The sequence below is a fragment of the Bradysia coprophila genome, unplaced genomic scaffold (genome assembly GCF_014529535.1).
Source record: "Bradysia coprophila strain Holo2 unplaced genomic scaffold, BU_Bcop_v1 contig_138, whole genome shotgun sequence".
In the NCBI taxonomy this organism is placed as follows: Eukaryota; Metazoa; Arthropoda; class Insecta; order Diptera; family Sciaridae; genus Bradysia; species Bradysia coprophila.
In genome coordinates, this window is record NW_023503409.1 from 473,218 (window position 1) to 501,214 (window position 27,997).

At 36.2% G+C, this 27,997-nt stretch overlaps 3 protein-coding genes and 1 pseudogene across 5 annotated transcripts; 2 read left to right on the forward strand and 2 right to left on the reverse strand.

The window, feature by feature from the left end:
- Positions 1-79: 79 nt before the first annotated feature.
- On the reverse strand, positions 80-27,965 carry LOC119073155 (protein RFT1 homolog). Its single transcript, XM_037178457.1, has 8 exons — positions 27,961-27,965; positions 24,992-24,999; positions 2,599-2,680; positions 2,120-2,334; positions 1,296-2,058; positions 979-1,232; positions 546-795; positions 80-470 (listed from the first exon to the last, which is right to left on the reverse strand). The coding sequence occupies exons 3-8, from the start codon at positions 2,656-2,658 to the stop codon at positions 321-323; spliced, it is 1,692 nt and encodes a 563-aa protein (XP_037034352.1). The 5' UTR covers positions 2,659-2,680; positions 24,992-24,999; positions 27,961-27,965; the 3' UTR covers positions 80-320.
- Positions 11,255-15,961, forward strand: LOC119073150 (sodium-independent sulfate anion transporter-like). Of its 2 annotated transcripts, none has more exons than XM_037178451.1 (9): positions 11,255-11,629; positions 12,714-13,090; positions 13,812-13,897; positions 13,962-14,366; positions 14,427-14,664; positions 14,808-15,094; positions 15,147-15,294; positions 15,358-15,534; positions 15,590-15,961. In XM_037178451.1, exons 2-9 carry the CDS (start codon positions 12,721-12,723, stop codon positions 15,670-15,672), a joined length of 1,794 nt encoding a protein of 597 aa, XP_037034346.1. In that variant the 5' UTR covers positions 11,255-11,629; positions 12,714-12,720; the 3' UTR covers positions 15,673-15,961. The 2 variants fall into 2 exon arrangements, with proteins under 2 accessions (XP_037034346.1, XP_037034347.1); XM_037178452.1 differs by having other exon boundaries at positions 11,255-11,545.
- Positions 16,639-20,953, forward strand: LOC119073171 (annotated as a pseudogene).
- LOC119073144 (tyrosine-protein phosphatase non-receptor type 4-like) lies at positions 22,543-27,416 on the reverse strand. Of its 2 annotated transcripts, none has more exons than XM_037178443.1 (12): positions 26,973-27,416; positions 25,971-26,150; positions 25,804-25,911; positions 25,653-25,739; positions 25,446-25,587; positions 25,024-25,385; positions 24,553-24,959; positions 23,862-24,493; positions 23,447-23,796; positions 23,044-23,362; positions 22,858-22,988; positions 22,543-22,794 (listed from the first exon to the last, which is right to left on the reverse strand). In XM_037178443.1, the coding sequence occupies exons 2-12, from the start codon at positions 26,112-26,114 to the stop codon at positions 22,705-22,707; spliced, it is 2,772 nt and encodes a 923-aa protein (XP_037034338.1). In that variant the 5' UTR covers positions 26,115-26,150; positions 26,973-27,416; the 3' UTR covers positions 22,543-22,704. The 2 variants fall into 2 exon arrangements, with proteins under 2 accessions (XP_037034338.1, XP_037034337.1); XM_037178442.1 differs by having other exon boundaries at positions 23,862-24,496; positions 26,973-27,415.
- Positions 27,966-27,997: the final 32 nt, after the last annotated feature.

The following is a 27,997-nucleotide window of genomic DNA, read 5'->3' on the forward strand; positions in this document are numbered from 1 at the left end:
GCATTGAACGTTTCTCTTCTAAATGTAAATGCAGAACGACTTTAAGACACTAGAACTTAGACAAAAAAAAAACTAAAAATTTCTTAAAAGGAGCTTTAATAAGTACAGCAACAAGACACTATAAAGGACTACTCATATGCAAACTGTGACTTCGATTTTTTTGTGTCGTTACAAATACATTCAATAAATTCATTACATTTTCGCGACGGGACATAGTCGATATGATTTTGTAATTTTTCGACCTTATTTGTGCGATCACAGATTGCATACGTAGCCCTTATAAAGGCGGAAAATCAACATAAAAATCTCGTCCATATCCTCTACGATTTCTTTTCCTTACTGGCTCTGTACTTGTCTAGTCCTATTCGAATCAAATGTTTATTTTCATAGCCCCATGCTAGGAGTGTAATTGTTGTACAAACTACACCGATAAGCAGATGACCAACTATCGATTTCTCGAAAACTCTTTTCTAAAAAATAATCAAACAAAAAGATAAAAACTTCCATAAGTCCAATCAAACCCAAGTCAAAAACTTATTGTTTACCTGAGACACCTTGCATACGATTCCCATGACCAGCAATACGATGAAGAATAACCTTCCCGGACGTATACCATTTAATGGGTTCAGTTTGATTGGCTGATATTGTTTGTAAATGTAAAATGTGCTATACGAAATGCGAAAAATCATATTTGTGCAATTGGCCAATATGAAGCCGACTGGTCCGAACAGATTTGTGAGTTGGTACGATAGTAGGAGAAATGTTACCGAAAATATGGCCATGTAGTAGTTGTATCTGTTGGACGACAAAAATTGTTTGTTTAATTCCAGAGTCGGATGTTAATGGTGGAACAGAGACTAGGGCATGCAATTAACGTTCCTTCTCAATGTGTTTCGTTCAAATTTATTTCCAAAAAACAGTCAAATAATTCTGAGAATAATATGAGCTTTGCTTACAATACTTGAATGTGGTACTCACGTATCTATTTGTTTACTGGTATTAGTTGCAAACATGTATCCTTCGGTGATCCCATTAACCGCCAACAGGACAATCGCTAAACAGTGCCATCGCAACAAAAATTCTGGTAAACCATTACCGACAAAATCCGATCCACCATACAAGAGTAACACGGTTCCTGCATAACTTTGACCGAAAATAAACGCTAATAGTCCAATGGATGTGACTGCTTTGCAAATATTTGATAAAACCTCTCCAGTCTCATTAACTTTATCCTTGAAAGAAAAATTCGATTAACAAACGAAACGGATCGTCACAAATTATTGTGTGCAACAAACCCGATTTTGTTCCTTCAAAGCAACATCTCTGGCTATTGTTTGTGTAAAATAAAAGTAACTACTGTCTTCGATGGGTCGAAATATAAATCTTGCTGCTAAGCTGCCCATATTGTTAACAATGTCATATGTGGCCTGTTCACTGAACGAAAGCACTGGACTCAACGACATAACATATTTTTCGCCCTCAGTTAACACTTGCTTCAACACTCCTTGCTTGGCAAAACTCCACACCAGCACCTTCAAATCCGAATTGAAATAAGTGCCGGTGTTTTGCATTACACCGGGTATCATCTCAAGAATACTGTTAAATGGAAAATCGTCCATATTCTCGTAATATGGCTCATGTAACCGAATCGTTTTCTCGTTGTCGTCAGTCTTTTTGGCCACATCCAACCGATACTGTTTCAATTTCTTGATGTACACGTGGAAAAACAGGTAGTTGCCGATAATTATGGTAAACGCACTGGATAGCTGAGCGAAGCCAAAAGCGTAAATGGCAATGTTACTATCTTGAAGCACTGCGGTGATGAAGATTAACGATCGCACCAGTATGTGAAGTGTGTCCATAACGATTTTTAGTTTAACAAAGCAAAAGACTTGTCCGATAAATACTGGTGCTTCAGCGCACATTTCGATGATGCAAGAAATTGCAATAGCATAGCAACCGAATTTGTATTGTGCGGAGTAAACTTCTTCAACTTCGGTGAGAAAATTTATCCAAATAAAAATGCCAGGTAATGCAAGTATGAAACAAATTGGAACCCTGCAGTTGAAGATTAATTGATGATCAATGTCTCTACAGGCTAATCGTATACGAATCTTACGTGATCCAAATTTGATTGATTAACTGCGGCCATGTACTTTTGTTTTTCTCTTGCGTTCTTGAACTTAACGATGCCCGGCTGACTGCTTCTCGCGATAGGAAAATCAACGTACTTTCCAGGAGAAGAAGACGCACATTCATAATGCCCAAAACATCGCGTCCAACGCGACGTACAATAAAAGCATTGATGCCAAATGTTATACACCGACAGAATATCTAAATTAGAATTGTTGGTGACTTAATTGGTAAATTATCAATCGACAACACATCATCCGCACACAAATTACACAATGAAGTCTATAAATATGAAAATTTGTTACTATACCAAAATGAGTACGACACGGAAACGATGTAGAAGTGCCATTCAAAATATTTGTTTTGAAATTGAAAATTGTGAGCAGATGGGTTCTAATATTAGATGCATTGTAAGCGTGCTCATTCTAAATTTATAATAATTGTCGATTGTTATTCAATGCTTACCTGAAAAACGATGCTGAAGGAGGCATTCTGAATACTGCTCTTTAATATATTTCGACTCATTTTGTCACACCTCTTATCAATATTATTTGATATGCACTTTTAGCCTCTATGTGATAATCGCAATGTTATGACACGTCATTTAAGTTACATTGACAATCATTTTTATTTAACTATCGTTGTTTTTGAACATAGAGCCGAGTAAAATCAAAACACCAACAAAACGCGAGAATTATTTGACATTATTTGACGTCTACTCATTCTGCGTTTTCGATTTCACCCATTTCACCTTATGACTTTTCGAGCTTTTTTCGAACTATGCAGAAGTTGCGTTAATTTTTAGTCTAGTTCAGTTTAGGTGGTTTCAGAGAGATGTTTCGACGGAACGACCCAGTCGTCATATTAGCATCTCTCTGGATGGTTTAGTCTTATGTCTTTAGAACATTCGTCTTGACGCGATTATTGCCAATATTTTTGTGTTGTATTGTGTTGAACGGGAGTCAAACACATACACAAGGGCCTTTCGCTCTTTTAACAGTCACTCTTGTGAGAGCCATGGTCAAGCTTACTTCAATAAAGATTCGCCTGTTCAGTATCAACCAAAAGTGGTCTTTTAGTTTCACACTTACGGCGTGAACCAGATACTAAACGGTTTTTTATGCATTAGATGTGTTAATTGTCAACCCGAGGCGAAGCTGAGGTTGACAAATTACTTCCGATGCCTAAACAACCAGTTTAGTATCATGTTGCATACCAGATTTTGTGTAACGAAGAGTTTAAGGCTCATTAAAGCACTGCGTTGTTAATCCTTCGAGAGGATACACATATTTTTCCGCAGAAACGTAATCAATCGTCCAAAACAAATACAAAGGGTAGAAAAATGTCAGAACTCCCTTATGCTCGGCCCGTGACGCATGTTATATATATTACACACTTGGTCAAATGCACTTGTTTGAATGGGAGCGCTCGTAAGTATATATTCTTGTGTGAAACATTCACACTATGATATACTCACACACACATTCAAACTCGTGCTATCATGATCATGACTCACTTACGTGACCAAGTACCAGAAATACTGTGATAATAAATGATGGAATTTGTTTATGTACTGTCCGTTTGACAAGAGGATCGCCACGGTTCAGCAGGGGGTTTTGAACATTTGTTTTTTACACGTTGGCACACGTGCTCTTGTCAGATTCAAGATTCTTTTTACGAAGGTTACGCTGATTATACTTTGTGAAAAAGGCCAATACCTTGCAAATATGTCACATCTTGAACAGAATTTGACACTGCAATATCTGCAACATGAAAAAACTAAATGTTCGAAACCCCCTGAAACCCCGTGCTTCCACCTACGTAATATACACAAACTAGGTGAGCCAAAATCAAAATGATCAATGAAAATGTTTCCGATACGAGAAGAAATCTGTGGGAGTTGATAACTGAACGTATAGCGCTGTTAATTGGTTGGATTTTAAATAAATAAAATGGCAAAATTAGCGAAGGAAGAAAGAATAAATACAAATAACTTCAGGTAAAAGCTGTTTATGCAACTAGATCATAATGTTCGAAAACTGCGAACTTTAGATCAGAGTTGGATCGGTTATCCGAAAAACCGAAAATTTCGGTTCGGTTCAATCCGAACCGAAATTCTCGGTTCGGTTCAATCCGAACCGAAATTTTCGGTTTTTCGGATAACCGATCCAACTCTGCTTTAGATCGTTCTGTTGCATAAAACGTTGTATGAATCTCGGTGCGAAGTACTTGACCTCGTGTGACTGCGGCCTCGTGTCATAATTACACATCTAGAGCCAAATAAAGTACTTCGCACTCGATGTCATAAATAACTATTTCATAAAATGTGCATGATGCACTGACAAAAAAGATTTGAAAATCTTACTAGTCGCAGGTATTTTGTCTCCTGGTAATCCACATTGCCTGTCACAGCTGTACTTTTGGTATGGGAAGCTACAGCTGTTGCAGCTATTGTGAATTACCTGGAGACAAAGTTACCTGTGACATTGCCTGTCACAGCTGTACTTTTTGTATAGGAAGCTACAGCTGTTGCAGCTATTGTGGATTACCTGGAGACAAAGTTACCTGTGACAGGTAAGATTTTCGACTCTTTTTTGTCAGTGTGTGCGGATTCTTTTTATCGACTTCATCGACTTCTTTAATAGTGAATTCAACTGTGTCAGTACAATTTTTCCAAATTAATATTTATTTATCAACAAGCTTTTATATTTTTTATTAAATAATTTAGTTACGTCGTCATTAACAAATAAATGTACTTTAGATTTCGTTTATTCAGAATTAAGTTGATCAATCATATCAGATTAAGTTGATTGAATGATCAGGCTGCAATCAAAAGATCGTCATAAATTTTGTTTTTAACATTCTTCAGCCTGGAATTCTTCATAGGGCCTGGAATTGTTTATTTTTTGTAACTATATCAACGTTAAGATATTCTTTCGGTTACTCAAACTTGTTCCTCTTTTTAAAAATCATTTTTTTATCAATTTTTGGCTCTCAAATCAGTCAAAAACACTCAAAGAGTAAAAGACACTAAAAAGAGTAAAAGTGACGCAAGTCCCTGGTCATACTTCCAAAACAACTGATATCGCTGTAGGTGACGCATTCTGCGCTTGTACGCAAAAATTGTCAAAGCAAAAATTAGGCCAAAAAAATTCTAGAAGAAAAATTTTACCAACAAATTTTTGCGTCACAAAGTGACAGATGATTCGGCTACTTTTCATTTGTACATTCTTTCAGGACATCATTTTCCCTATTTTAACAATTTTCTTAATAGTACTTTCCTTAACATCTGCCACTTGTGACGCAAAATTTTTTTGGTAAAATTTTTCTTCTAGATCTAGAATTTCTTTGGCCTAATTTTTGCTTTGACAATTTTTGCGTACAAGCGCAGAATGCGTCACCTACAGCGATATCAGTTGTTTTGAAAGTATACCCAGGGACTTGCGTCACTTTTACTCTTTTAGTGTGTTTGACTGATATCAGTTATTTTGGAAGTTTGGTTTGATTTTATATTATGTTATTTGGTAGCAATTTATATCCTCAATATCTTCCATCCGAAAACGCGAAAACTGAGAAATTTCGCGAGCTCACTTTTTACCAAAAAGCAATAACCGTTGCACACTTTATTAATTACAAAAGTACTCATACCTAAAAAAATTAATCCATAAAAATCTCGATGATTGTCTCATTTTCCTTTAAAATTCTTTTCATAAAAAAATTTAAAAAAATTTGAAAAATTTGAAAATTTTGAAAAAAAAATTACAAAGTTTAAAACAAATTTTGAAATTTTTGAAAAAATTTTGAAAAATTTAAAAAATGCAGGAAAAAAATTTAAGTTGAGCAGAGTTTACCAAAAGCGAACAAATTTGTTCTACCATACACATCCACACACACACACTTAAAGGTGTTCTTATATGGGGCTTATATGGGAACTTCGAGGAGCCCTAGCTCCCAAACGAGGCCAGTTCCATCCAATTTTTTTTTCTACTTCCAAAATTTCAAGAAATTCTAAAGAAAGCTTTAGAAGATAGTAAACATGGACGGACGGAACCACAGTTTAAAGTAAAATCGAAGCATTATTATTTGATCGATTCTTTCTATTCATTTCGAAAATATTACAGTATAAAAGCTTACACATACGCATTAGCGCGGTGGACCTGCGGGTAAACCGTTCAAATGCACATGTCTAAGCTTTTATACTGTAATGTTTTCGAAATGATTTCTTTGAAAACTACAATTATTTAAAAATGAATTAAATGAATAGAATCGATCAAATTATAATGCTACGATTTTGCTGAAATTGACCAAAAATGTATAGAAATGGGGCTTCTTGGAAGATTTATTGCGTGGCCAAATTATAATGCATCCGAAGTGTCTGCTTCAATTTTGTGATTTGTGACTGAATTTTGTTACAAATTAATTCGCAAATGAACACAAATATACTGGCAAGCCATCCACACCAAACAATAGTCATCATACCAAAATCACTATCTGATTGGTCACTACTATTGAATTGACGACCAAGGTTTAATTTCGTTATCCTTTTGATTTCGTCTTCATCTACTTCTTTAAGCCACTTTCTGATTAATCCGGCACTTGCCAAACGGTGACTGACCATGTTTATTGCCTCGATGTATGGAAAATCTGAGTCTACATCAAACGTTAGGAAGTATGGACACAAAACCGTGTCTATCAAATAGTATGCTTTCAAGTTTAAACGTTTCTGTGCAGTCAACACATACCGTGCAGAGTAGTCTAACGTAGAATATGCTACAGAATCGTTGAATTCATTCAAATTTTTAAAATATATATCCATGTTTGTCCGTTGTATTTTTTCGTTCCAGCCAGAATGCCTTGTTAGATTTTCTAGCAATTCAATTGTTTCATTTGCCCAGGTTATTTCACGAGCCGAGATCCGTACTCGGGATTCGAATAGTTCGTTGATTGTTTTGATTTGACCTTCATAAATTGGCAAAGTAAGATAACTCTTAAAGACGGACAAAATGCCGTTTGCCACAATTAACCCGGTGAAAGTTAAAGGTACAACGATATAAACATCGGCACGATAAAGTCGTCCATAATTGATGGCTGTGTTGTCATTTACTAAGAGATTTATAACGTCGACAAAACATTGTAAAAGTGAAATTTTGTTGGTATGCAAATAACCAGAGACCGTTAATAGAAGCGATGCTGCCACGGTCACAAGTAAAGTGTAAGCGAATAGAACTGTCCACGTTGTATTCTGTAAATAGGTGATGAAGCTTGCATATGGTCGAGCATGAGGCACTAACAACACAAGCCGTGTGACAGCAAATGGACCCAATTTTGGATCTCCGGCGAAATCTCCGTTTAAGTTAATTGTAAATTGGGTAACATCTACATTTAAAGAGCTAAAAAATTTAACCCGTGATTTGATGTAAGCCGCTTCATCTATGTATGTCATCGAAATTGATGCATTGAACACGCGAACGATATTCTGCCAAAAGTTAAATTGAAATTTGTTGGGTTCATAATTCTTAAATTGTGAGTCATACTGTTGCAAAATTCGAAGCGGATGCTCGTGATAATTCGGTATTTCATCTGGGAAATAATTCTGAAGTGATTCACTTCCAGTCAAATTAAGCAAAACCGTTGCGTCAAATCAACGCACTGCTCCTAGCATGAACATAAGAAATATTTGGAGGCTGATGAAGTCACAGTAGGCACTGCGTTTCTTTCGTGAAGATAGGTGACTTGTTTTAGTTGTGTGAGTTCAAACACACAATACAATCAATCTTAAGCGGTAGCTCTCATCACAAAAGCCTCCAAATTCGACGTTTGTCAAAGTAGTGTTCATGCTAGGAGCAGTGCGTTGTCAAATGGATCGAAACGAAATACGGTAAATGACGACCCAGTAGCGTCCTCCGCAACGTTCAAGTAAAATGCACAAAAAATGTTCAGAATCCGGTTGCTCCGACTCCATTGAAACAATTGCAATACGGTCTCCATTGCGGTGATGTTGTGTACGAAAAATGCACCAATTTTCACATTGGGGTTGAGCTGTCGAATTGAGATCACTTGATCCAGCATTTGTGTGTCATTTCCAAATTTAAAACACTCGGCAGCGACAACAATTAAAAATGGGGTTTTGCTGGTCTGCACATTTTCCATCTGCATGCGTTGCGTACCGTTACGATCGACAATATAAACTGTTTGAGGTGAAATGGACCCATCGCTCCTATCCATTGCAAGAATGTGTTGGTTGTGTTCGTTCAAAGAGTCCAGAAGAAAGATGTTGTGATCGAAGCAGAAATATTCATTCAATCGTTTGATTAGATTCACTTCCAGATTTTGCCGGATCCAAACTGTTGCCGAAAGTAGCTTGAAGAGTGTAGCAATTATCACGTACTTCATGTTATTGAACAGAGTGTTTAACAAATACTTTCGAATGCCTTTGAACTAATGAGCAACTGAAATGTTATGGTTTTGTTACGTTTTGATTTTGGATATAAAATTATTTTGGACAGATGGTTATCTAATATAGCCCTGCTGCTACCAATTATCCCCAATTACTGACGTAATTGTCAACCGAATTTATTTTTCATTAGTTGTTCCATATTTCATTAACTGATTGATGCAATATAAACCATATTGATTAGGTTTATACAATCAAAGTTACACCTACGAAGTTTTACTTTACTAAATGGTTCAAACAGTGTTTTATAAATTATTTACAGCTGGTGCAAATAGTTTAATTTGAATTTGTAATTATTTTTCATTTTCATCCGCCGTAGCTAAAGAGTTCATTTAGGGTTTAATTCGGGAAATATCTACAAAGTCGATGTAAAATTTAAAAAAATGTTTAAGACTGTTAGTTGGACGAATTGATCTTGTAAATAATGCGAATAAATTTTACGTTAATTTAATAAGAAGAAACGTGTATAATTGGGCAACAAGTACACAATTCCAAAGCAACTTGCTTTAAGCAAGTACACAGCAACTATTCCGATATCGACGATTCCCGTAAGACTTACGACTAGTCTTACGACTTGTGGATAGTTTTAAAATATTCTTCCAGAGTTATGAGAAAATTTGAGTAAAGAATTCTGCAAAGATATCAATCAAAAGGAGTTCCGAGTCAGTAGATTCTCGATAATTATAACTGGAATACGCGAATTATTTTTATGTGACAGTTTTTATGTGACGCTCTGTGTAAATTAAATTCTAGTTTTATTGTTTAAACCAGGTCCTATTTCCGAGAAAATAAGTCTTCCAGACTTATAATATTCAGGTGGGGATATTTTCAGTGATTCCAAACGTCCTGTTAAATGACGCAACAATTGATCTACACAGGATTCACTCCAACATTTCGATGCAAGTGATCGTACATACATGCAATACATGCATAGCGTTGAAGCAGACGACGTTAACGTTGAGTTAATGAATAATAGAACAAGCCGATATTGGTCCTATTGAAAAACTAATAACCTTGCCAGACTCCTGAGATCACAAGTTACACACTGGCATTTTGTTTGATCGAAATCCATCGCGTAAATTTCATTTTTCTACATGTGGCTGTTGTCAAACACGTGCGACTTATACTCGATATACGGAATATACGAAGATATCATGCACGCACGTTAGTGAGCGGGCGTGACGCAAGTCCACTACCAAAAATGTTTTACAAAAAAAATTTTGAGGACGGCGGAGCATATTTACTGCAACTTTTTGACTTCTTCCCCTTGGCTCCAATGGCCCCAAACTAACATATCTAATCTAAGGACTCCATACGAGTTCAACGAGCTATCATACGTTACTGAAGCTTCAAAATTGGCCAAGATATTGAACTTCGAAATATTGATGATTGTATGAAAATAAGCAAAAACTTCGTATTTTTAGATAACTCAAATTGGCTACGTTAGTTAGTTAGTTAGTTCCTATGAAAAAGGACGATTTCGTAACTCCTAAACGTTTCTTACGATTTTCCTGAAATTTTGGTTATAGCTCAATCTCGGGCCCTAGATTAAAATAAGATTTAAAAAAATATGGGGGTATGCAAGCGTTTTTGGGAGCTAGGACTCCCGGAAGTTTCCATACAATGCCATATAACGGTAATGAGGAATCTCGCGCTGGCGTCACTCACAATGACTCGTAAAGTGACATTCTCCTTATACAATATGGCATTTTGTGTATCATTGTGAATCACTCCGGCGCGAGATTCCTAGCAGCCCATATAACAGCGTGTTTGTGTGTGTGTCAGAAGATTTTTTTTTTTCAGCTAGTAATTATGAATTATGATTGGTAAATGTTGGGAATGGTGTTTTGATGGATTTGGGTTATTTTCGTCGTGAGTGATGTGTTCCAAGGTTGGTTCCTAAATTTTGAGATGAGAGGTGATTCCTCTGGCACTTCCTAACTTCCATCTGATTTTTTGATGGATTTGTGTTGTTTTCGATATAAGTGAGGTGTTCCGAGGTTGGTTCCTAAATTTTAGGATGACAAATGATTCCTCTGGCACTTCTTAACTTCCACCGGATTTTTTGATGGATGAACAAAAAATTGACCCAAAAAATTTAAGAAAGAAAATTTTAGAAAAAATTGCGTCACATGTGGCAGATGATTCAGGACATATTTTTCCCTATTTTAACTATTTTCCTAACATTAGTTTCCACAACATCTGCCACTTGTGACGCATTTTTTGCTAAAAGTTTCTTTCTTAAATTTTTTTGGTCAATTATTTGTTGATAAAACTTTTGCGTTGAGGCGCAGAAAGCGTCACCCTCAGCGATATCAGTTATTTTGTAAGTAGAAACAGGGACTTGCGTCACACTTTCACCCTTTAGGGTTTTTGGGGGATACTCGTTATACTAGATATACTCAGAATATACGCGATATACTCAGTATAAATAAAATGAACGGAATTCTCCTAACATATATGATTCGGTTAAGAGTCAACATGAGTCACGTGATTCGTGACATCACTTTTGTCATACATTGACGATAAAAATTCGCATATTTTGTTTATACGATAGCGAAAGAAGTAATGATACTTGAGTCGTTAAACAAAAATCCATTTAAAAGAAAACAGTACATCAACAAAATTGTAGAGATTTTTTTTCACATACTTACGTGTCTACAGTTTCAAGCCCATCAGCTCATTTCTATCTCAGATTTTTTTTGAATTAGAGAACACCACAACACAAAAAGAATGTTAAAAGCCGTGCACTATTGTAAATTCTTTTTGTGAACGAAGAGTCTGTCCAAGAGTTTTGTCGCATATAATATACGATTCATGATCATTTAATGTTAATTTACTCGCCGTTTCTCTTTGGTCGTGTGATGTTCGATTGAAAAGTTCATTATATTTTGATCTAATTTTATCACATTTACTGAATTGTTTTGATACGATAGTTAACCGACCGTTGTGAGTTAAGTCAGTAATTGAGTTTTTAGTCACGTGAAATTTGGAAAGGATGTGTATGTAGGAGCTTTTAAATAGAGTTTTAATTTCAAATAAGTAAGTAAATAGTGTGAAGACAACCATCGATCGAAGTTTCAAGCATTGATTTTAAATCTTACTTTACTTATTCATTCATTTGGAAGAATTTGTTTGCTTTTTAAATATTACTGCCTATAGCTTGTGTGTACAATAATAACATATGTTCCAACAGAGACAACTAAATACGAATATAATCGTACTTCAGTACAGTGCTACTTGAAATCATTTAAATTAGCATACAATGTGCACAAATTCTGTGTTGTTAATTCAACCATTGAAGGAGAAGCGAAAGTCGTAAATCGTCAATTGTCCTCTTTATATGCGGGTTTGAAAGTTAAATCGGTGAACTCTACATTATAGCGTGTAGTAATTGTGGTAATTTTCATCAATGGAAATGTACATTTACAAACACAAATCACATCGTAATTTCCACGATCAAAAGTGTTTCTCACCAAGCTTAAATTTTTCTTTTAATAGAAGATGCAATCTATGAATTCAATTTTTCTCCTTTTTTAATTTAAAATCCTCAAATTGAGTTTTCTTTAAAATCTCACGAACGCTAAATAAACACAGGGAGAGGTGTGTTTTACCTATAGATGCGATCATATTTACTGTAAATTTTTTTTTAATCAAAATGATATTATGAAGTTATAAGATGAAATTTTAGACACTCTTCTGAAATGTGAAAACATGGTTGCAACGGCATCGGTTTTGCTATTTTTATTTTCATCTCTTGACTGTTGTAGGATGTGATGCACACTACGCATAAATAAATAAATCTATTCATATCGGCAGTGTTGCAGTTACACAATTTGTGCTATAATATAGCACTGCTATATACATGTTCCTAAGCGCGAAATGTAAAATTTAAAGTTTTTTCCGGATATACGAACAATGAAATGCAATATCGCCGGCCGGGTATATCTAAACTGCCGGCTTTGTATATTTGAAAGTGTTTGAACTAAGGTAGTTTTTTGTCAGACTAAATAGAATTTATGTTGCAGTAGAAAGATGTAATGCCCACCGCTTCATATGTATACCAAAATTCAATAAAGTCCTACAGTAAATCCTCGGAAGCATCATTATATCTCTTACTTTGCAGGCTTAAGATGAGCTCATCGAAAGTTCTGCAACGATTCGTCCCAGGAGTTAGATGGGCCAGAAACTATTCATATGAATATGCAATATCAGATGCAATAGCTGGTATAACAGTTGGGTTAACTGTACTTCCGCAGGCATTAGCGTATGCGACTCTAGCTGGATTACAGCCACAATATGGTTTATATTCGGCGTTTGTTGGTTGCATTGTGTACGCTTTTTTCGGTGGATGTGCTGACTTGACCATTGGGCCGACTGCACTACTAGCACTTATGACTGGACGACATACCGAACTGGGAGGCGAATCTGGTCCACATTTAGCAATTCTATTGTGTTTTTTGGCAGGTGTCGTTGAGATGCTAATGGCATTTTTGAAGTTAGGTTTGTAGAACAAAAATGTTGTAATAAGTCAAAACGTATGTTATGTTCGGTATACTTAATATAGTGCATGCAAGTTTACCATCGCATCCAGCTCATTTAGTCAATATCTCTTTGATTACAATAATGCTGATTGAATGATTGAATTTGGTGTTTTATCATTTTACCTATGCATTGACCACTTCTTAATTGTTTTCTTTACTTTGTTTGTGCGGAAGTGATTTTTTCGCAAAGTTATTATGCTAAATATTTCTTAACTTTGGACTTAAACTTAAAAGAGACAAAATAAGAAAATAAACAATCAAACTATATACCCGAGCTAACACGATCAACTTTGTTAAATACCGCACGTAAAATGAACATGTTTAAAATTTAATACCATTCGTGTATTGGTAAGATGCCAATACCCTCTCTAGCAAACAAACTTCGTTTTGACGCTGTCCAAATATGACCTTATTCATTTGTTCCACGGCAGAGTAAAATAAACCGCTTGGTCTCATCATACACTGTTGACTAACTTTTAACTTTGTATGTAAAATGCAAAGACTGCGTTGTAGTTTTACAACCTTAAATGTAGTTAGGTTACTAGAGAGGGTATTGACATTGTTGATACATGAATCTTAGTATAAAAGATGACTCTGAGGAAAATCGAATATCGTGTTTTTTATGTCTTTTTTAATCAAGTGAAAGTCAGAATTGTAACCAGAAAATAATATTTTTGTAGGTGCACTGGTTGATTTAATTTCTTTGCCAGTCAGTGTGGGATTCACAAGTGCTACGGCTGTAATCATAGCATCATCACAGTTAAAGGTTTTTACATAAGTTAATGAGTAAATTTACTACGTATTTCAGTTATTTAAGATCTAGTTTATAGGGACTTTTAGGAATCCAGGGTAATTCAGCAACGGATTTCATAAGTACGATTGGGTCATTCTTTGGAAATCTACAAAACACTCGACTAGGTGATGCAGTACTCGGAATCAGCTCCGTAATTATTCTTCTATTACTTCGAAAACTAAAGGACATTAAAGTTCCGGCTAATGCGAAGAAAAAAAGACGAATTTTTCACTCTGCGTTATGGTTGATTGCTACAGCTCGGAATGCTTTGATTGTATTAGTGGCTAGTGTTATTGCATTTCAATGTGAACGTTCAGGAACATCTCCCTTTATTTTAACCGGCACTGTTCGGAGTGGAATTCCTGATTTTGCATTTCCACGATGGCAAACGACTGTATTAAGTGCAAATGGAACTATGGTCGATATGAATTTAGGAGGGATGGTTAGGCAATTGAAAGACGAAATATTGTGAAAACATTTCTCATTTGTTCAATTTACATAGATAAGTGAATTGGGATCATCAGTCTTATTAGTTCCGGTTATAGCTGTACTGGGCAATGTAGCGATTTCAAAAGCATTTGGTGGTAGTGGTATTGATGCAACACAAGAACTGGTTGCTCTTTCTCTGGCTAATGTTTTTGGATCTTTTGTTTCATCTATACCAGTTACAGGCTCTTTCTCTAGATCTGCAGTCAATCACGCCAGCGGTGTCAAAACACCTTACGGTGGTCTGTACACAAGTAAGTATAATCGAATTAGTAGATTTTGGAGACTTAGCCCATTCAACACTAAATCTAAAGCAACTAAAACAATTTAATCGAATATTTTTATCAGTAATAGTGACTGAAATAATCTAGAATAATCTAAAACAATTTAATTAAAGGTGCGCTGGTACTACTGGCACTGGGAATTTTAACCCCATACTTCCGATATATTCCGAAAGCAGCCTTGAGTGCTGTTATAATTTCGGCGGTAATGTTTATGATTGAATATGAAGTCGTGAAACCGTTGTGGCGATGTAACAAACGAGAACTTCTAACTGGATCGGTCACATTCATCCTCAGTTTAATTGTTGGGGTGGAATTCGGTTTATTAGCTGGAGTTCTCACAGACGTTGCCTTTGTCGTTCAGAGAGCTGCTAGACCCGGTCTATCGATTAATAAGACAAATGTAAGATTCTATCGAAAGCTCTAACATTTTAAGCAGAATTTCGTTTTTGTAGACTGTTTCCAACATCCAATATGTATTGGTTAGGCCGAAGCATAGCTTACTCTATTTTCCGGCCGTTGAATGGGTCCGTAATGGCATATCGAATGCTGTTAAACAACATGGCAATTTACCAATGGTATTGGATTGCCGCAATTTGAACGGTAGATAATTCAAAGGAATTGTTCGAAAGCAAATTGAAATCGATTTTTTCTCTCTTTGCTTAGAATTTGATTATACTGTGGTACGGGGCTTAGAAGCATTATACAAGGAACTTGGATCAATGAAAGTTCCACTAATTTTATTAGGAACTCAAGAGGCTGTGAAGAACATACTGACAGGAGCCACTAATGTCAACATTCCCGATGTTTCCAATGAACATGAATTGGATGAACTTTTGCAAGGTTGGATTGTAGTTTGCCAATGAATACACAAATAATTGAAATTTATTTATGACAGAAATGTCATCAGACGGCATTAAGGATCTAAAGGAAGTGCTGACTCCGCTTATAAAGTGCAAGAATCAAAATCCACTGGTATAAAACTGATGACATTGTTCAATAAGTTATGGTTTCCATTGCTCATTTGAAGATAATAATGATCGGTGTGGTATTGGTATAATTAGATCGAATTTATTTAAAATTTGTACTCAGTCTTATAAATAAAAAGTTCACGTTTTTATACGGATATTAACTGCTCGTACACATAGCGACGCGAAAGAGGCCTAATCCAAATTTTTCTTTTGTATTCCAGTCAAACTTGGCTGGAATATAAACAAAATGGATTAGGCCTCTTTCGCATCGCTATGTGTACGAGCAGTAAGTCTTATGTTTGAACTAACTAACTGTAGGTTCACACAAATGCGAATATTACCTAAGAGGATGTTTGCCTAATATTTCTGTATTTATACTGTCACAGAACACATAAAACGTCAATTTCGCTTTAGGTGTTTTTAGCATATGCTGTGATTCTAACAAAAACCAAGGTAAATATGTGGGCGGAAGTATTACCATTCAGACGCGCGGTATAGCTCATTAGTTCGACGCTAGTGACACCTTTTTTTAAAATGGTTGATTTGCCTGTGTTTCACAAAATATTGCGCCTATCACAAGGCAGATGACCTATGTTTCTAAGAACTTTAGACTTTTTAAAGAAAGCGAGAGATGGCGTTTGTACCCAACACATTTGATTCGGTTATATGTGGCATTACCTCCGCCCATATATCCACCTTGGCAAAAACAACACTCTTCCTCCTTAATCTAGCTACACCAAGCAACGCGAAAGAGAACTAATTTAAAATGTTTCGTTGTTCTCCTCTGCTTTCCTGTAAAGATTCAAGATTGACAGTATAACAAAAAAAAAATTGAATTAGGTCTATTTCGTGTTACAATGTGAGCTACTTTAGGACTATGATGCTAAACAATACAACACTTTAAACGTTTATTCCGCAGCGCTAATATTCAAACTGATACTTACGGCATCTCTCCGTACTTTTCGAAACGTTCTGTCAAGTGGTTAATTTTCGCTCTCGGTTCTCTCCTGTCATTATCAACACTCAAATTTTCTGTCATAGCCACTATAAAAACAAAATAGATTAAGTCCGATTTAATGATGAGCCTTTTCAACAACATTTCTTTCAATAATGTTGACCAATCGATCTACTCGTCAATCAGTGATGTAAGGAACTAGTTCCAGATATTAACAAGTATGTTACAGACGTTCTATTTTTTAGCTATCATCGTTCCATGATGACCCAGAACAGTCAGTCACAGCATCAACATCTTTCACAGACCATTTATATCCACCTCCGCACCAGGATGGTCCATTGCCAATTTTTGTACAAATTCCAGTTTGTCACAATACGAATCATCAGATTAGTAGACAACAGACTAAAGAAATTAAATCCGAGTTAATTAAGTCGGAAGTGGAAAATGTCACAACATCTCTACCTTCAACGCAGTCTACGATATGTACTCAAAGTTCTACGGTAACGACAACTATACCCAGCGCTAATATATGCTCGCAACAACAGACACCACCCACACTAATCACTGCACGTCCAAAATCGTCCATAAAATGTTTTAAATGCAATCAGTGTCCATTCATCAGCATATCGCAGAGTGGACTCGATAAACATGTCGATAAGAATCACCACAACGGGAACAGACATCAGTGTTTAAGACGCTAAAATGTTTCGGTTGTCCCAATGTTTTCTATTCGCAAAATTCCCTGAAAGTGCACTTGGTGAAGGACCATCAAATGAGTGACGACGAGATCAAATATTTGGTGGAAAATATGGTGTTGGATGGTGAAAATGTCGACGAAAATTTATTGGCGACACCGATAAAGCAAAAAATTTATTTAAAGAATTTGTCAATTCTTAAGGCACCTGAATTTCGCACAGACGAAACTGATTGCAGTGGATCGGAATTATTCAACAATTTCAACGAAGGAAACCATTATGCCAAAGAAAGCGAGCAGAATATGCCCGTTGAACTGTACGATGACGTTCCGGATGATTTTATTAATTTAATTGACGATGAACTCAATGAACAAAGTGATGTTTTGATGGAAAGCGGTGCTAATAGCGACTTTCAAAGCAAAATATTTGTTAAGGATGTGAACAATTTGAAAAATCCCACCTACTCAACGGGTCATCAATTTCTATTCGACGGCATTCAAGATTTTCGATGCGAGACGCAACAAATAAATTTGATAGACACTCCACCGCCTACATCAGATACCAGCATTCAGACCAGCTATCCAAATCAAAATTTCAGTGCAGATTTTGACAATTCTATGAACGAACTGCAACCGAAGAAGAAATCGTGCAAAATATTCATTAAAAACGTTGACATCCTACCGAAGCCCATTATATTGCAGACTAGTGGCAACCACTTCATATCCACATCGCCTCAACCGTTGTATTCAGGAAATTATATAATTCCATTTGGTAAACAGACACAGAGTACGTTCGTTCGTAACCCTTGCGATTCATCATTTCTATATTCGCCGGGTAAGTCGATGAACGAAAATCGACAGCCTGTGCAGCAGAAGAAGATTTTCATAAAGAACATTGATATCTTGAAAGAAACAATCACAACAACTCCGGTAGCTAAGAAGAACATGTTGCACCTTCGTACTGTTGACGATATTAATTTGATGAATGTAAATGAGGTGAGTTGATTGAACAATTCTCTGTTGCTCGGTTTTAAAATTATTGTTTTTTTTAATTCGGTGGAGAGATTGGATAGAATTGTTTCAACGATTCCATTGAGGAGGAAATATTTAATCAAACTAATGAAGAACTCTGTTCGATTTTCCAGGCTCAAAACCTTCGAGAAATTACCAAGAAGATGCGACGCGTGTGTCATCTACCATTGAGAATACCAATGAAAACTACAACGAAATTGAAGACTATACCATCAACAACGACCAATGTCTGGAATCTGTCATCGAGGACTTTGTCACATATTATCAGAACAATGACAACGATAGATTGCAATTTCCTGTGTTCCAAGACATGCATGCCGTCAATTTTCCATCGAATGGTTCCGATTTTCATTTGGATTCCATTTCAACAGAGTGTCCAACGAGCAGCGTTATAAATTTGGAGAATATCACAGATTCAACCACATCATCGATTGACGAAAAGGCTGTAAATAAAACGGAACAAATGAACGGAAATACAGAGACTCAACTCTATTACAACAACTGCGACGGCGCTGAAAGGAATATGGGCAATATTTACGACTACGAAAAAGCATTCGATGAGGAAATCCTGTTTGTTTGTGCGGAAGAAGTTATCAATTCATGTGAGCAAAATCGCGACAATGGCAGTACATTCAACGATGAAAGACTGAACACACCAACCAATTGTGCAATCATTCCGGAAGAAATTACACAAGACGCAAAGGAATTGTCTAAGAATGAAGAGCCTGCAAAGGGAAGGATTTATGTTGTAAGCAACCTAATGAAACCTACTAATGACAGTGATAAACAAGCAAGTGAAGTGCTGCCTGATACAATTAATGAAAACCAAATGGTTGAACTTATCGAAAGCAATGACGAAGACGATAATCAGTGTGTTAACACCGATAACACCAAAGTTGTTCAAGTGTTTCTGCTAGACGATACGAAGAAAGCGATCAAACGGAAAAAGGCTATTGGACGACCAAAGGGTGGAAGGAACAATCGTTACACTTGTAAGTATCAATAGACATTCATTTCCTCTCACTGCAAATAGACCATTCTGACTTTGTTTAATCGCCGATATTGCAAACAGACTGAATGATTAATCTCTGTTATTTTCATGCTTTCAGTAAATTCCATCAATGCAAAAGACAACAGTGCCATCAAGTATCAGTGCACGCAAAATTGTGCAATGAGATTCAGCAGCTCCAAAGTATTGAGTTTTCACGAGCAATGTCACGATCAAAGCCAAAAGAATGGAATCATTTGTCCCAAGTGCAAGGAAAACAACTTTCGTAATTTTAACACTCTTCACACTCATCTCTGGCGACAACATTCAGTAGATATGGAACTGTACAGTTGCGAATCGTGTGATTTTAAGACACCCATTCTCTCTAGACTGCTAAATACCCATAAAAAAATTCATTTAGACGACCGAAACTATAAATGCGAGACCTGCGAGAAAGCTTTCAAAAATGCAAAACAGTTGAAAAATCACCGAGCTCTGCACAACGAGGTGCGAGTTATACGAAAGTGTGAATTCTGTGACAAATTATTTTTTAACAAGAAATATCTGCGCAATCACGTAAAATCGGTGCACGAAATGTTGAACGAATTCAAGTGTATAGTCTGTGATAATATTTTTTCGTCGGTCGTTGCCTGTCGGACCCATATGCTAAACCACACGAATATGTCGAAGAAATTTCAATGCGAGAAGTGCACATACTCAACCAACGATGGAAGTGGCTTTCGAAGACATTTAAAAATCCACGAGAATACAAAAACTTACGAGTGCTGTAAGTGTTCGTTTCGTTGCATCCAGAGCAAGCAATTTAAAGTAAGTCGTTCTGGGAGTTGCGGGAATCGTTAATAATTTTCACAGTGAATCACATTTTTTCACATTTGATTGGTAATTTTGTTGTGGCACTCATAAAAAGTATTTCCATACAATAAATGTGCCATGTCTAGGCAGCAACAGTGAAAAATGGTCAAAAAGTGTATTTTTTAGTTATTTTTATGCTAATTTAGCTGTAATTGTTTGCTTATGCTTACGATTGATTGAGAGATTTTTTCACAGTTACAGGATAAACAGTGTCACCCTGACGCGTTATGTAACCGATGTAAAGAAAGTTTTACGTAAAATTGCGAAATATAGCTAAACTTTAAATTCTTTTGGACTTGTCGTCTTTAAAAATGCGAATTTAACACGTTCATACTATCCATTCATATTCATATTGTCCATTTACTTAACAGAACAATCTTCGCAGGTTCAATTTTATTTTTTTCAAATGTGGGATTGTATGTACCCATTGTTAATGACGAGCCACTGTGAAAATTATTAACGATTCCCGCAACTCCCTAACTCATTTTGCAACGAATTTCGTGAAGAAAAATTGTTTTCCTATTTGTTTCAGAGTCACATTTTAAAACTGCATCCTGACATTGCCAATGAGGTTCTGTTTTCCTGCGTAAAATGTCCGTATGTTACAGTCAATCGGAGTAAATTCGATTTGCACCAACTCCATCATGAGTTCAAAGAGGCTTCCAGCGAAGTGGTAGCAGAAAGTGAAGTTGTAGAAGAAAGCGATGATGATGAAGTATTAATAAAGTTTGCAAAGTAATTGTAACAGGTAATAGTGCTTGCGTTTTTTCTTTCGAGAAGTAAAATGGATCTGAGATATTCATGGAAAATCCTTTATCAGTCATAAGAAAATCCGTAAAAATTTTACGAATCAAAACTCTCAAATTGATAGAAAATTCTATAAAACAGTCAAGAAGGTGAAAAAATCAAGAAAATCCTTGAAAATTGAAAAAAAAATCCTTTAAAAATCGAGGGTCGATAAAAAATCCTTGGAAAACGATCAGAAAATCATCGAACAATTTTCGACGAAAATCCTCAGAGGATTTTCTTCCGGAAAACTCTTTGTCAACGAAATTTACAAATATCTGTCCTTCCACGGTGTCATCGATCGTAAATAGCCAGAAATTTTACTCATGTTTTATACACAGAAAATCGTTGAACAAGATTTCATAAACTCCCACTTTCATATTTACTTTCCATTTATTTATATCTGTTAGCAACAAATTTTTAGGTACAATAAATTAATAAAACTACAATGCTTTACTAAATAGTACGGTTATAATATGGATTCTTGTGTTGGGATTAACGGGGGTGTACAAAGGATTCTAAAATTGATGTCGACTTAAAGAAGTGTATTTTGGTGCTACATGTTACATTACAATTACAAATTTATTGAAATTCTTTTTTTAAATTATTTTAAAAATTATTTTCTTTTGTTGGAAAATTAGTTAAACTGTTGGGGCTATTAGACTTTAAAAGTTTTAAAACTGATTTTATTCCTACTATACCTACGTCGGACTAGGTATTTACACAGAGGGTGCTATAAAAGACGAGTCAGTATTGTGAGTACGAAATGGTGAATGGATAAGTTGTTTGGTAGATTCTAAAAACAAATCTTGATATTTTGTTGGACTAATAATCGCTGAATTTCTTTGTGCTAACAATTGCTGAAGTAATAGAGACATTGAGATTTGCACTTATAATTAAAAGTTGAAGTTGACGTTTTTGGCTTGGAAATTATAAGTAACTTCTCCATACAAAATATATGGAGAGTCCACTTATAATTTTCAAGTTTTACGTCAACACATAATTCTTAGTGAAAATCGCAATCTCACTAAAATAGCCAATTAATTTATATCTCGTACCAAGGTCTGAAAACTTCAGCTTTGGATACATAGGGTAAAATATGTAGATCTTGCACCTGAGTTAAGTCAAATAAAAAATTTAATTCAGAACATTCGCTACCAGGTTCGCTACTGTCATCGAAAATTTCATTTCTTTGTCAAACTGTCTCATTAGTAAAATGCAACGCGGATTATCACTAACATCAAACTTATGTCAAAATTTGTCATCGATAAGCACATGTTATCGAGATTACAACAAATGGTTCTCACAATCATTTTACGTTCCCACATTTTACGAACTCCCTTGTCAACAATCTACGAAATTTACCGACCTCCTACAACTTATACACTTTTCCGAAACAAAGGGAAAACGCAATTTAAACACTCAGAATATGAAACGAAGATTAGACAAAAAATTGTTTTTTAAATCGATATGCATCAATGTTAGACACTATTATATGGCAGAGGATTATACGATTGAATAATGGAATATTGGGAAATGATGCACGGAGGAATGGAAATTGAACATTTCACACAATGTTTTGCTTAATATTAATCTCCTTACCTTAATACACTTTATCCGAACGATTATTTTCTGCAACTGTAGTTTCAACAATTTTGTTTTTTTTTCTGAGTTGTTTCACACATGGCACACTTTCATATTGTTACTTATAGATTTACGAATCTTCTGACTTCGAGATAGCATCCGATCGTGCTATTTTAACATAAGCTGCGCATATACATTCGCACACAAAGCGATATTGACTCTGGAAAATAATTGGAAGCCAATGACATTGTCATTATATAGCACGTCTCATCGCAATACTAACCACATTCTGTACCATGCAGGCACGTTGATCTCTCATGCCTTGGACTATGTCTAATGGGTATACTGGCTCACGAGCATCCATTAAGGCTAGAGCAGTGTCCATCAAAATAAGCACACCAGTTCGACCAATACCTGAAACGAATATGCATTCAGTGACTGATGTGATGAGAATTTTGATCATCATTACCGGCTGAACAATGAATGATAACTGGCGGATTAGCAGCGCTCATATATTGATGAATACTTGTTGACGGGGGTAAAACTAGTTCCTCAGGACTTTCACCATCTTCACTACCAATACCACAAGGCAATTCACTATCACCGCAACGATCTGAGCCCATCAGTCGCATATGTTTTAGGCTTAGATCGATTTCTTCAAGCAACGATTTCTTTCTGACGGCACGAACTTTCTCGGTAAAATCTAAAAACAGCTGTGGATCGGACGGAACTCCATGGTCCGGCCACGCCAAATATTGCATATGTTGTATTAGACGATTCTCACCGGACTGAAATTGTTCGTTTTACGTTGGATTAACAAATAAGATTTAGAATACAAACGAAGAGCAAATGGAACTCGTGAGGATACTTACACATTTATCACATAAAACAAGCTCTCGAAATACGAAACTACCCGTTTCGTCAGCCTCTTCGCTTAGACATTTCACCGAAAATGAATTTCCCATGTCCAACTCTTCGCCAAGTAATGGCCAGTATTGGTGGCACTTAGGACGACCACGTTCCATAACAGTGGTTAACATAACAATGAGATGACTACTTTCTTGTTGAACCATTCGCCAAAAATCCGTAGTCGTTGTCGATAAGGGTCCTTGGGTCGCAATATATCGATTGACTCCACCTTCCGGTATTTCCATATTAACATAATTGGCGTTTATGTAGTCACCCGACTCGGATTTTATAAGGACTACCCTAGTACAGTCATCTGAAATGGATATTTCGTTAATGGAATTCTTGAATTCGTATAGACGCAAATCGTGCGTTATTTACATGGTGATATGTCACGATATCGATTTTTGGCTAAGTTTTCAGTTTTCTTTGCCTCGGTTATAGCCAAATCTGAATTTTTTCGGTACAACTGCTCATATTGTGACAAAAGTGCACCTGATGCCAATCCATCACTCAGAAGGAGCAATGATTGTGAAAATAGCGCATCACCAGTCAGCGGATATTCTGGAGCGTCCGGCACGTATTGATACATTGGCTCTTCTTCGGTATAATCGCACACTGAATTTACGGTCACACATGGTCGAACGGTAAGAACAAGCTCTCCCGATTGATCAGTGCTTGACCGAATCAGTGAAACAACTTGTTCGTGAAGCATTCCACTCACGTCACAACCATTTATCATGACAACTTGATCGCCCTGACTAATCCTCGGATTTGTGCGATCGGCTGGTGTGTGTGGTGCAACACGTGAAACTAATACTGGCAAATTTAGATCGACACCACCTCGAACATTGAAACCAAAACGACCGGCTTCATCAGCTACTAACCGAACTGTTATGAGATTATCGTCAACGCCTGTTGTATGATCATCATTGCAAGGTGCGGAAGAGTCACAGCTGTGCGATAATGGAAACTCAAATGATTTTGCACACCGTTCGATGAAACCACCATCGCTACTGAAAGATCAACAGAAAATCAATAAATTTTTTTAGTTCAAGCAGGATTGACCTACTCATCGCTTTGTGACTCCCATGCTTTTCTTGGCAATGCGTCCGACTGTTTTGATTGAATTTTATTGTCATGGGATCGATAAGATTTGGTCAAACTTAAAATAGTCGATTTCCCGTTACTGTCGGAACCATTCTGCTTCGACGTACAATGGGTTAGTATTCGTTTGCTGGGCGAACGAGTGAATATCCTTGATATTTTTCCACGTTGTTTACTCTCTTGAACCGCCTGCAGTTCTGTCCGTCCAGAGTAATAGAATTTCGAACCCAGTGACAATGGCAGAAAGCGTGGTAAACGATTGGGACGTTCCAATCGAAAGAATGAATGGTGTTCTACGCAGGACTTCCATAAAGACTTGGCGTTTTTATGAGTGCCCATGCCAAAACCCAATAATGTGTCATAACTTTCCGACTAAGAAGGGAAAAATGAAAGTTGGAGGATTTGAGTGTTTCTAATTCAAAATTGTTTCACTTACTGGTTCACGTCGTAATTGAATGAAGAATTCTTTCCTTTTGAAAGATATTTTCACCATTTTGGACCACGAAAAAACGTTCATGCGAACATTATTTTGGAAAACAACCAGACCAACCGATGTTACACCTAGGCTAATTTCTTTACCAGTCGAATCAACAGCTTTGTGCAAATCCACACCGTACATGTACAACTTCTTCGCATGCTCCAAGTAATTATATTCGGCATCTGCAGGTAATTGACCACGATGTAACTTATGCAATTCTGAGATTCGACGTTCTGCTTCTTCAGTCTGTTCAGCTAGCAATCGAAGCGGCGATAGATAGCCATTTAAATGTTCCAACGGATTATAGTCACCAAGTTCAGCTACAGAAAACATCCATAAAATCATACATTTCTTCGTAGATACTGAATCAAGAAACTTACATTGTACAGTGTAGCTAGCCAATAGACAAGCCGTATTTAATGGACATGTGAGTTTCCCTTGGAATATATCACGTTTAATTTGTAAATAGAATTGGTAGCGTGTATATTCTTCCTGTAGTCGACTCGGATCGGTTACGTAAAACTAGAAAATTGAGAATACAGTCTTAAGTCGAATGAAATTGATGGAATATTTGAGCGTTGATTTACCTTAACTCTAAATAAAAACGGTGTATTTGAATCGCCTTTCGCGCTGTCCCATTGTTTCCGCAGTGGTTTGTTCGGATCCAGCCATCGCTGAAAGTAATTTAAAAATTTAGACTGTGAAGAAATTAAAATATGGAAATTTAAACAGTCTCACCACGACATCTCCTGGTTGCTGGATATACTGCAACCCGAAGTAGTCCTTCTCGAATAATTCTAGATGATCAAAAACTTGACCCAACAAGTCGCCACCCTTCGCTCGTTTCTATCACAAAATAAAAGATTCAACTAAATTTTCTGTCAACCGCAAATTTTTCAACTTACTTCGACGGTAAACGTGTTTATCGAGTCATCGAGGAACAGCACCGTCACCCCGATTGTTGGTACTTTCTTTTCCCGAGCCAGTTCTGCAGCGTTTCGTGTCTTATATGAACTACTGAATCTTCCTATGCGAAGCTTTTCAAGCATTTCGGTCCATTGTTGAAAAAAACTGATCTTATAACACTGCGACCAAAGAGAAAATTTGATTAAGCATATGAATCGACGTGACTTTCATTTTAAATTGATCTATCAAACAGAGCACGGTAGTCGACAAACTGACTATCTGAATCACAATTGTATAATTTCCCAAAGAATCGTTGAAGTATAATGTACTTAAGTGACTGATAAACATCGGTTATCTTGAAAGCGACTATAGCATTAATGTCATCCATTTTCTAAATGTATATTTGTGGGCACTTGCACTTGAAACACGACAAAGAAAATTGAGTCATTTTCTGTGTTTTCTACAGTAAGAGGTTCTATAACGACAAAGCTTAGGCAAAGTAATGGTTCATGTAAAGTGTCGGATTATTACGGTGGGAAACAGGTTGCTTATTGTTTCGAACAACCGTCCGGTTAGAGAAACACCGGTAATTCTCGACCTTAGTCATTTACATTGACGGTTTTTTGATCAATCATTTGTGTAACAGCTGAATTTTAATTGGTATCAATGGGAGCGATCGTGTACAGCTCTCACGCTATTTATCATTATCATCATCCCCATGCAAATTCTATTTTCAGTACAACGGTTGAACAACTTAAATAACATACAAATATGTGTACACATCATATATTATACATGAACGTTCTGTGTTCAAAGTAACTGTATTCACACCATAAACAACATTATGTAATCGATTTATTTATAACTCTGCAATCCAATTATTTCGAGAAATAATTTTTTACCAAACAGGTACAAATGAGTTTTTACGACAAGTTTCAATTCATGCAAATTAAAATTTTTGTGTGGTATGAAAATAGAGATACTGTGTGCATTCTACCAACCTGATTACACGAGTTGAATCCAAAAATTTTAAGTCAATTTTATGTATCAAACAAAAGAGCCGAGATCATAGAAGACCTCCCGGTTAATTTTTAGTTAATAACGTCAATCCGACTGACTGATTAAAGCACTTAAACTTTGGTTTTGTTTTAGACAATAGACACCAACCGGAAAAGTCTTTATCGCAATTGAAACCGACAAAATTTAATCTAAAGTAAATCTTTTCGAGATAATTTTTTTTTGTTGAAACAGGTAGGATGAAATTTATCGCGAAATTACGGCTGCATGCGTAAGAATCGATTCATTAATTCTTTATTGTTATTTAGTTCTTCTTATTATTATTCATGAATTTTTATGAATGTAAACAAATCAACCAATTCAAACGATTTCACTGAACAAATAAAATGAAAATGATTTAAATATGAATGAATTTATGGCAGCCATTGATAGATTGTTTGACATTCCGTTCATAAGCAGAATTATGTGAGCCGACGTTGTCTGAATACGCATACCAAAGCCGTAAAGAAATCAAAGCTAAGTTAGTTACGCTAACTGAATAGGTTTGTTCCATGTAACTTGTAAACACGAATTTTGACAGGCCGAACGAACCCGATTTCATCCACAGAGATCATTCATATAAATATTGATGAGGTTATGTCTCTATGGATGAAATTTGACAATTCATATGGCCTTTGGAACGACGTTAACGGGAGAGAAGCTTGGAAAATAAGTTTTACATGCTACATGCATCGAAAACCGTGCTTTTCATGTTTGAAGCACGTTTTTCGACGTACACAGCATGTAAAATCCATTACATAACTCGGGATAAAAATCAAAATTCTCGTTTTCGTGTGTTTATTGACCTCGGTTTCGCCTCGGGTCAACAAAATTCACACTAATACTTTACTTTTCATTTTTTTATCCCTAGTCATGTAAAATACTGTTACATGCTACATGCGTCGAAAACCATACTTTTCATGTTTCAAGGACTACTTTCGACGCTATCAGCATGTAAAATCCATTACAT

What these genes read in the sequence shown, in the direction of transcription:
- LOC119073155 (XM_037178457.1), bottom strand. Translation starts at nt 2,658, where the DNA reads ATGAGTCGAAATATATTAAAGAGCAGTATTCAGAATGCCTCCTTCAGC. An exon ending in ACCAGTAAACAAATAGATAC is followed by an intron (nt 796 to 978) that starts GTGAGTACCACA and finishes GTCGTCCAACAG; the next exon opens with ATACAACTACTACATGGCCA. An exon ending in TCGTATGCAAGGTGTCTCAG is followed by an intron (nt 471 to 545) that starts GTAAACAATAAG and finishes ATTATTTTTTAG; the next exon opens with AAAAGAGTTTTCGAGAAATC.
- LOC119073150 (XM_037178451.1), top strand. Translation starts at nt 12,721, where the DNA reads ATGAGCTCATCGAAAGTTCTGCAACGATTCGTCCCAGGAGTTAGATGG. An exon ending in TAGCATCATCACAGTTAAAG is followed by an intron (nt 13,898 to 13,961) that starts GTTTTTACATAA and finishes TCTAGTTTATAG; the next exon opens with GGACTTTTAGGAATCCAGGG. An exon ending in ATTGGATGAACTTTTGCAAG is followed by an intron (nt 15,535 to 15,589) that starts GTTGGATTGTAG and finishes TATTTATGACAG; the next exon opens with AAATGTCATCAGACGGCATT.
- LOC119073144 (XM_037178442.1), bottom strand. Translation starts at nt 26,114, where the DNA reads ATGCTTGAAAAGCTTCGCATAGGAAGATTCAGTAGTTCATATAAGACA. An exon ending in TAAACACGTTTACCGTCGAA is followed by an intron (nt 25,912 to 25,970) that starts GTAAGTTGAAAA and finishes ATTTTGTGATAG; the next exon opens with AAACGAGCGAAGGGTGGCGA. An exon ending in CGTTTTTATTTAGAGTTAAG is followed by an intron (nt 25,588 to 25,652) that starts GTAAATCAACGC and finishes TCAATTTTCTAG; the next exon opens with TTTTACGTAACCGATCCGAG.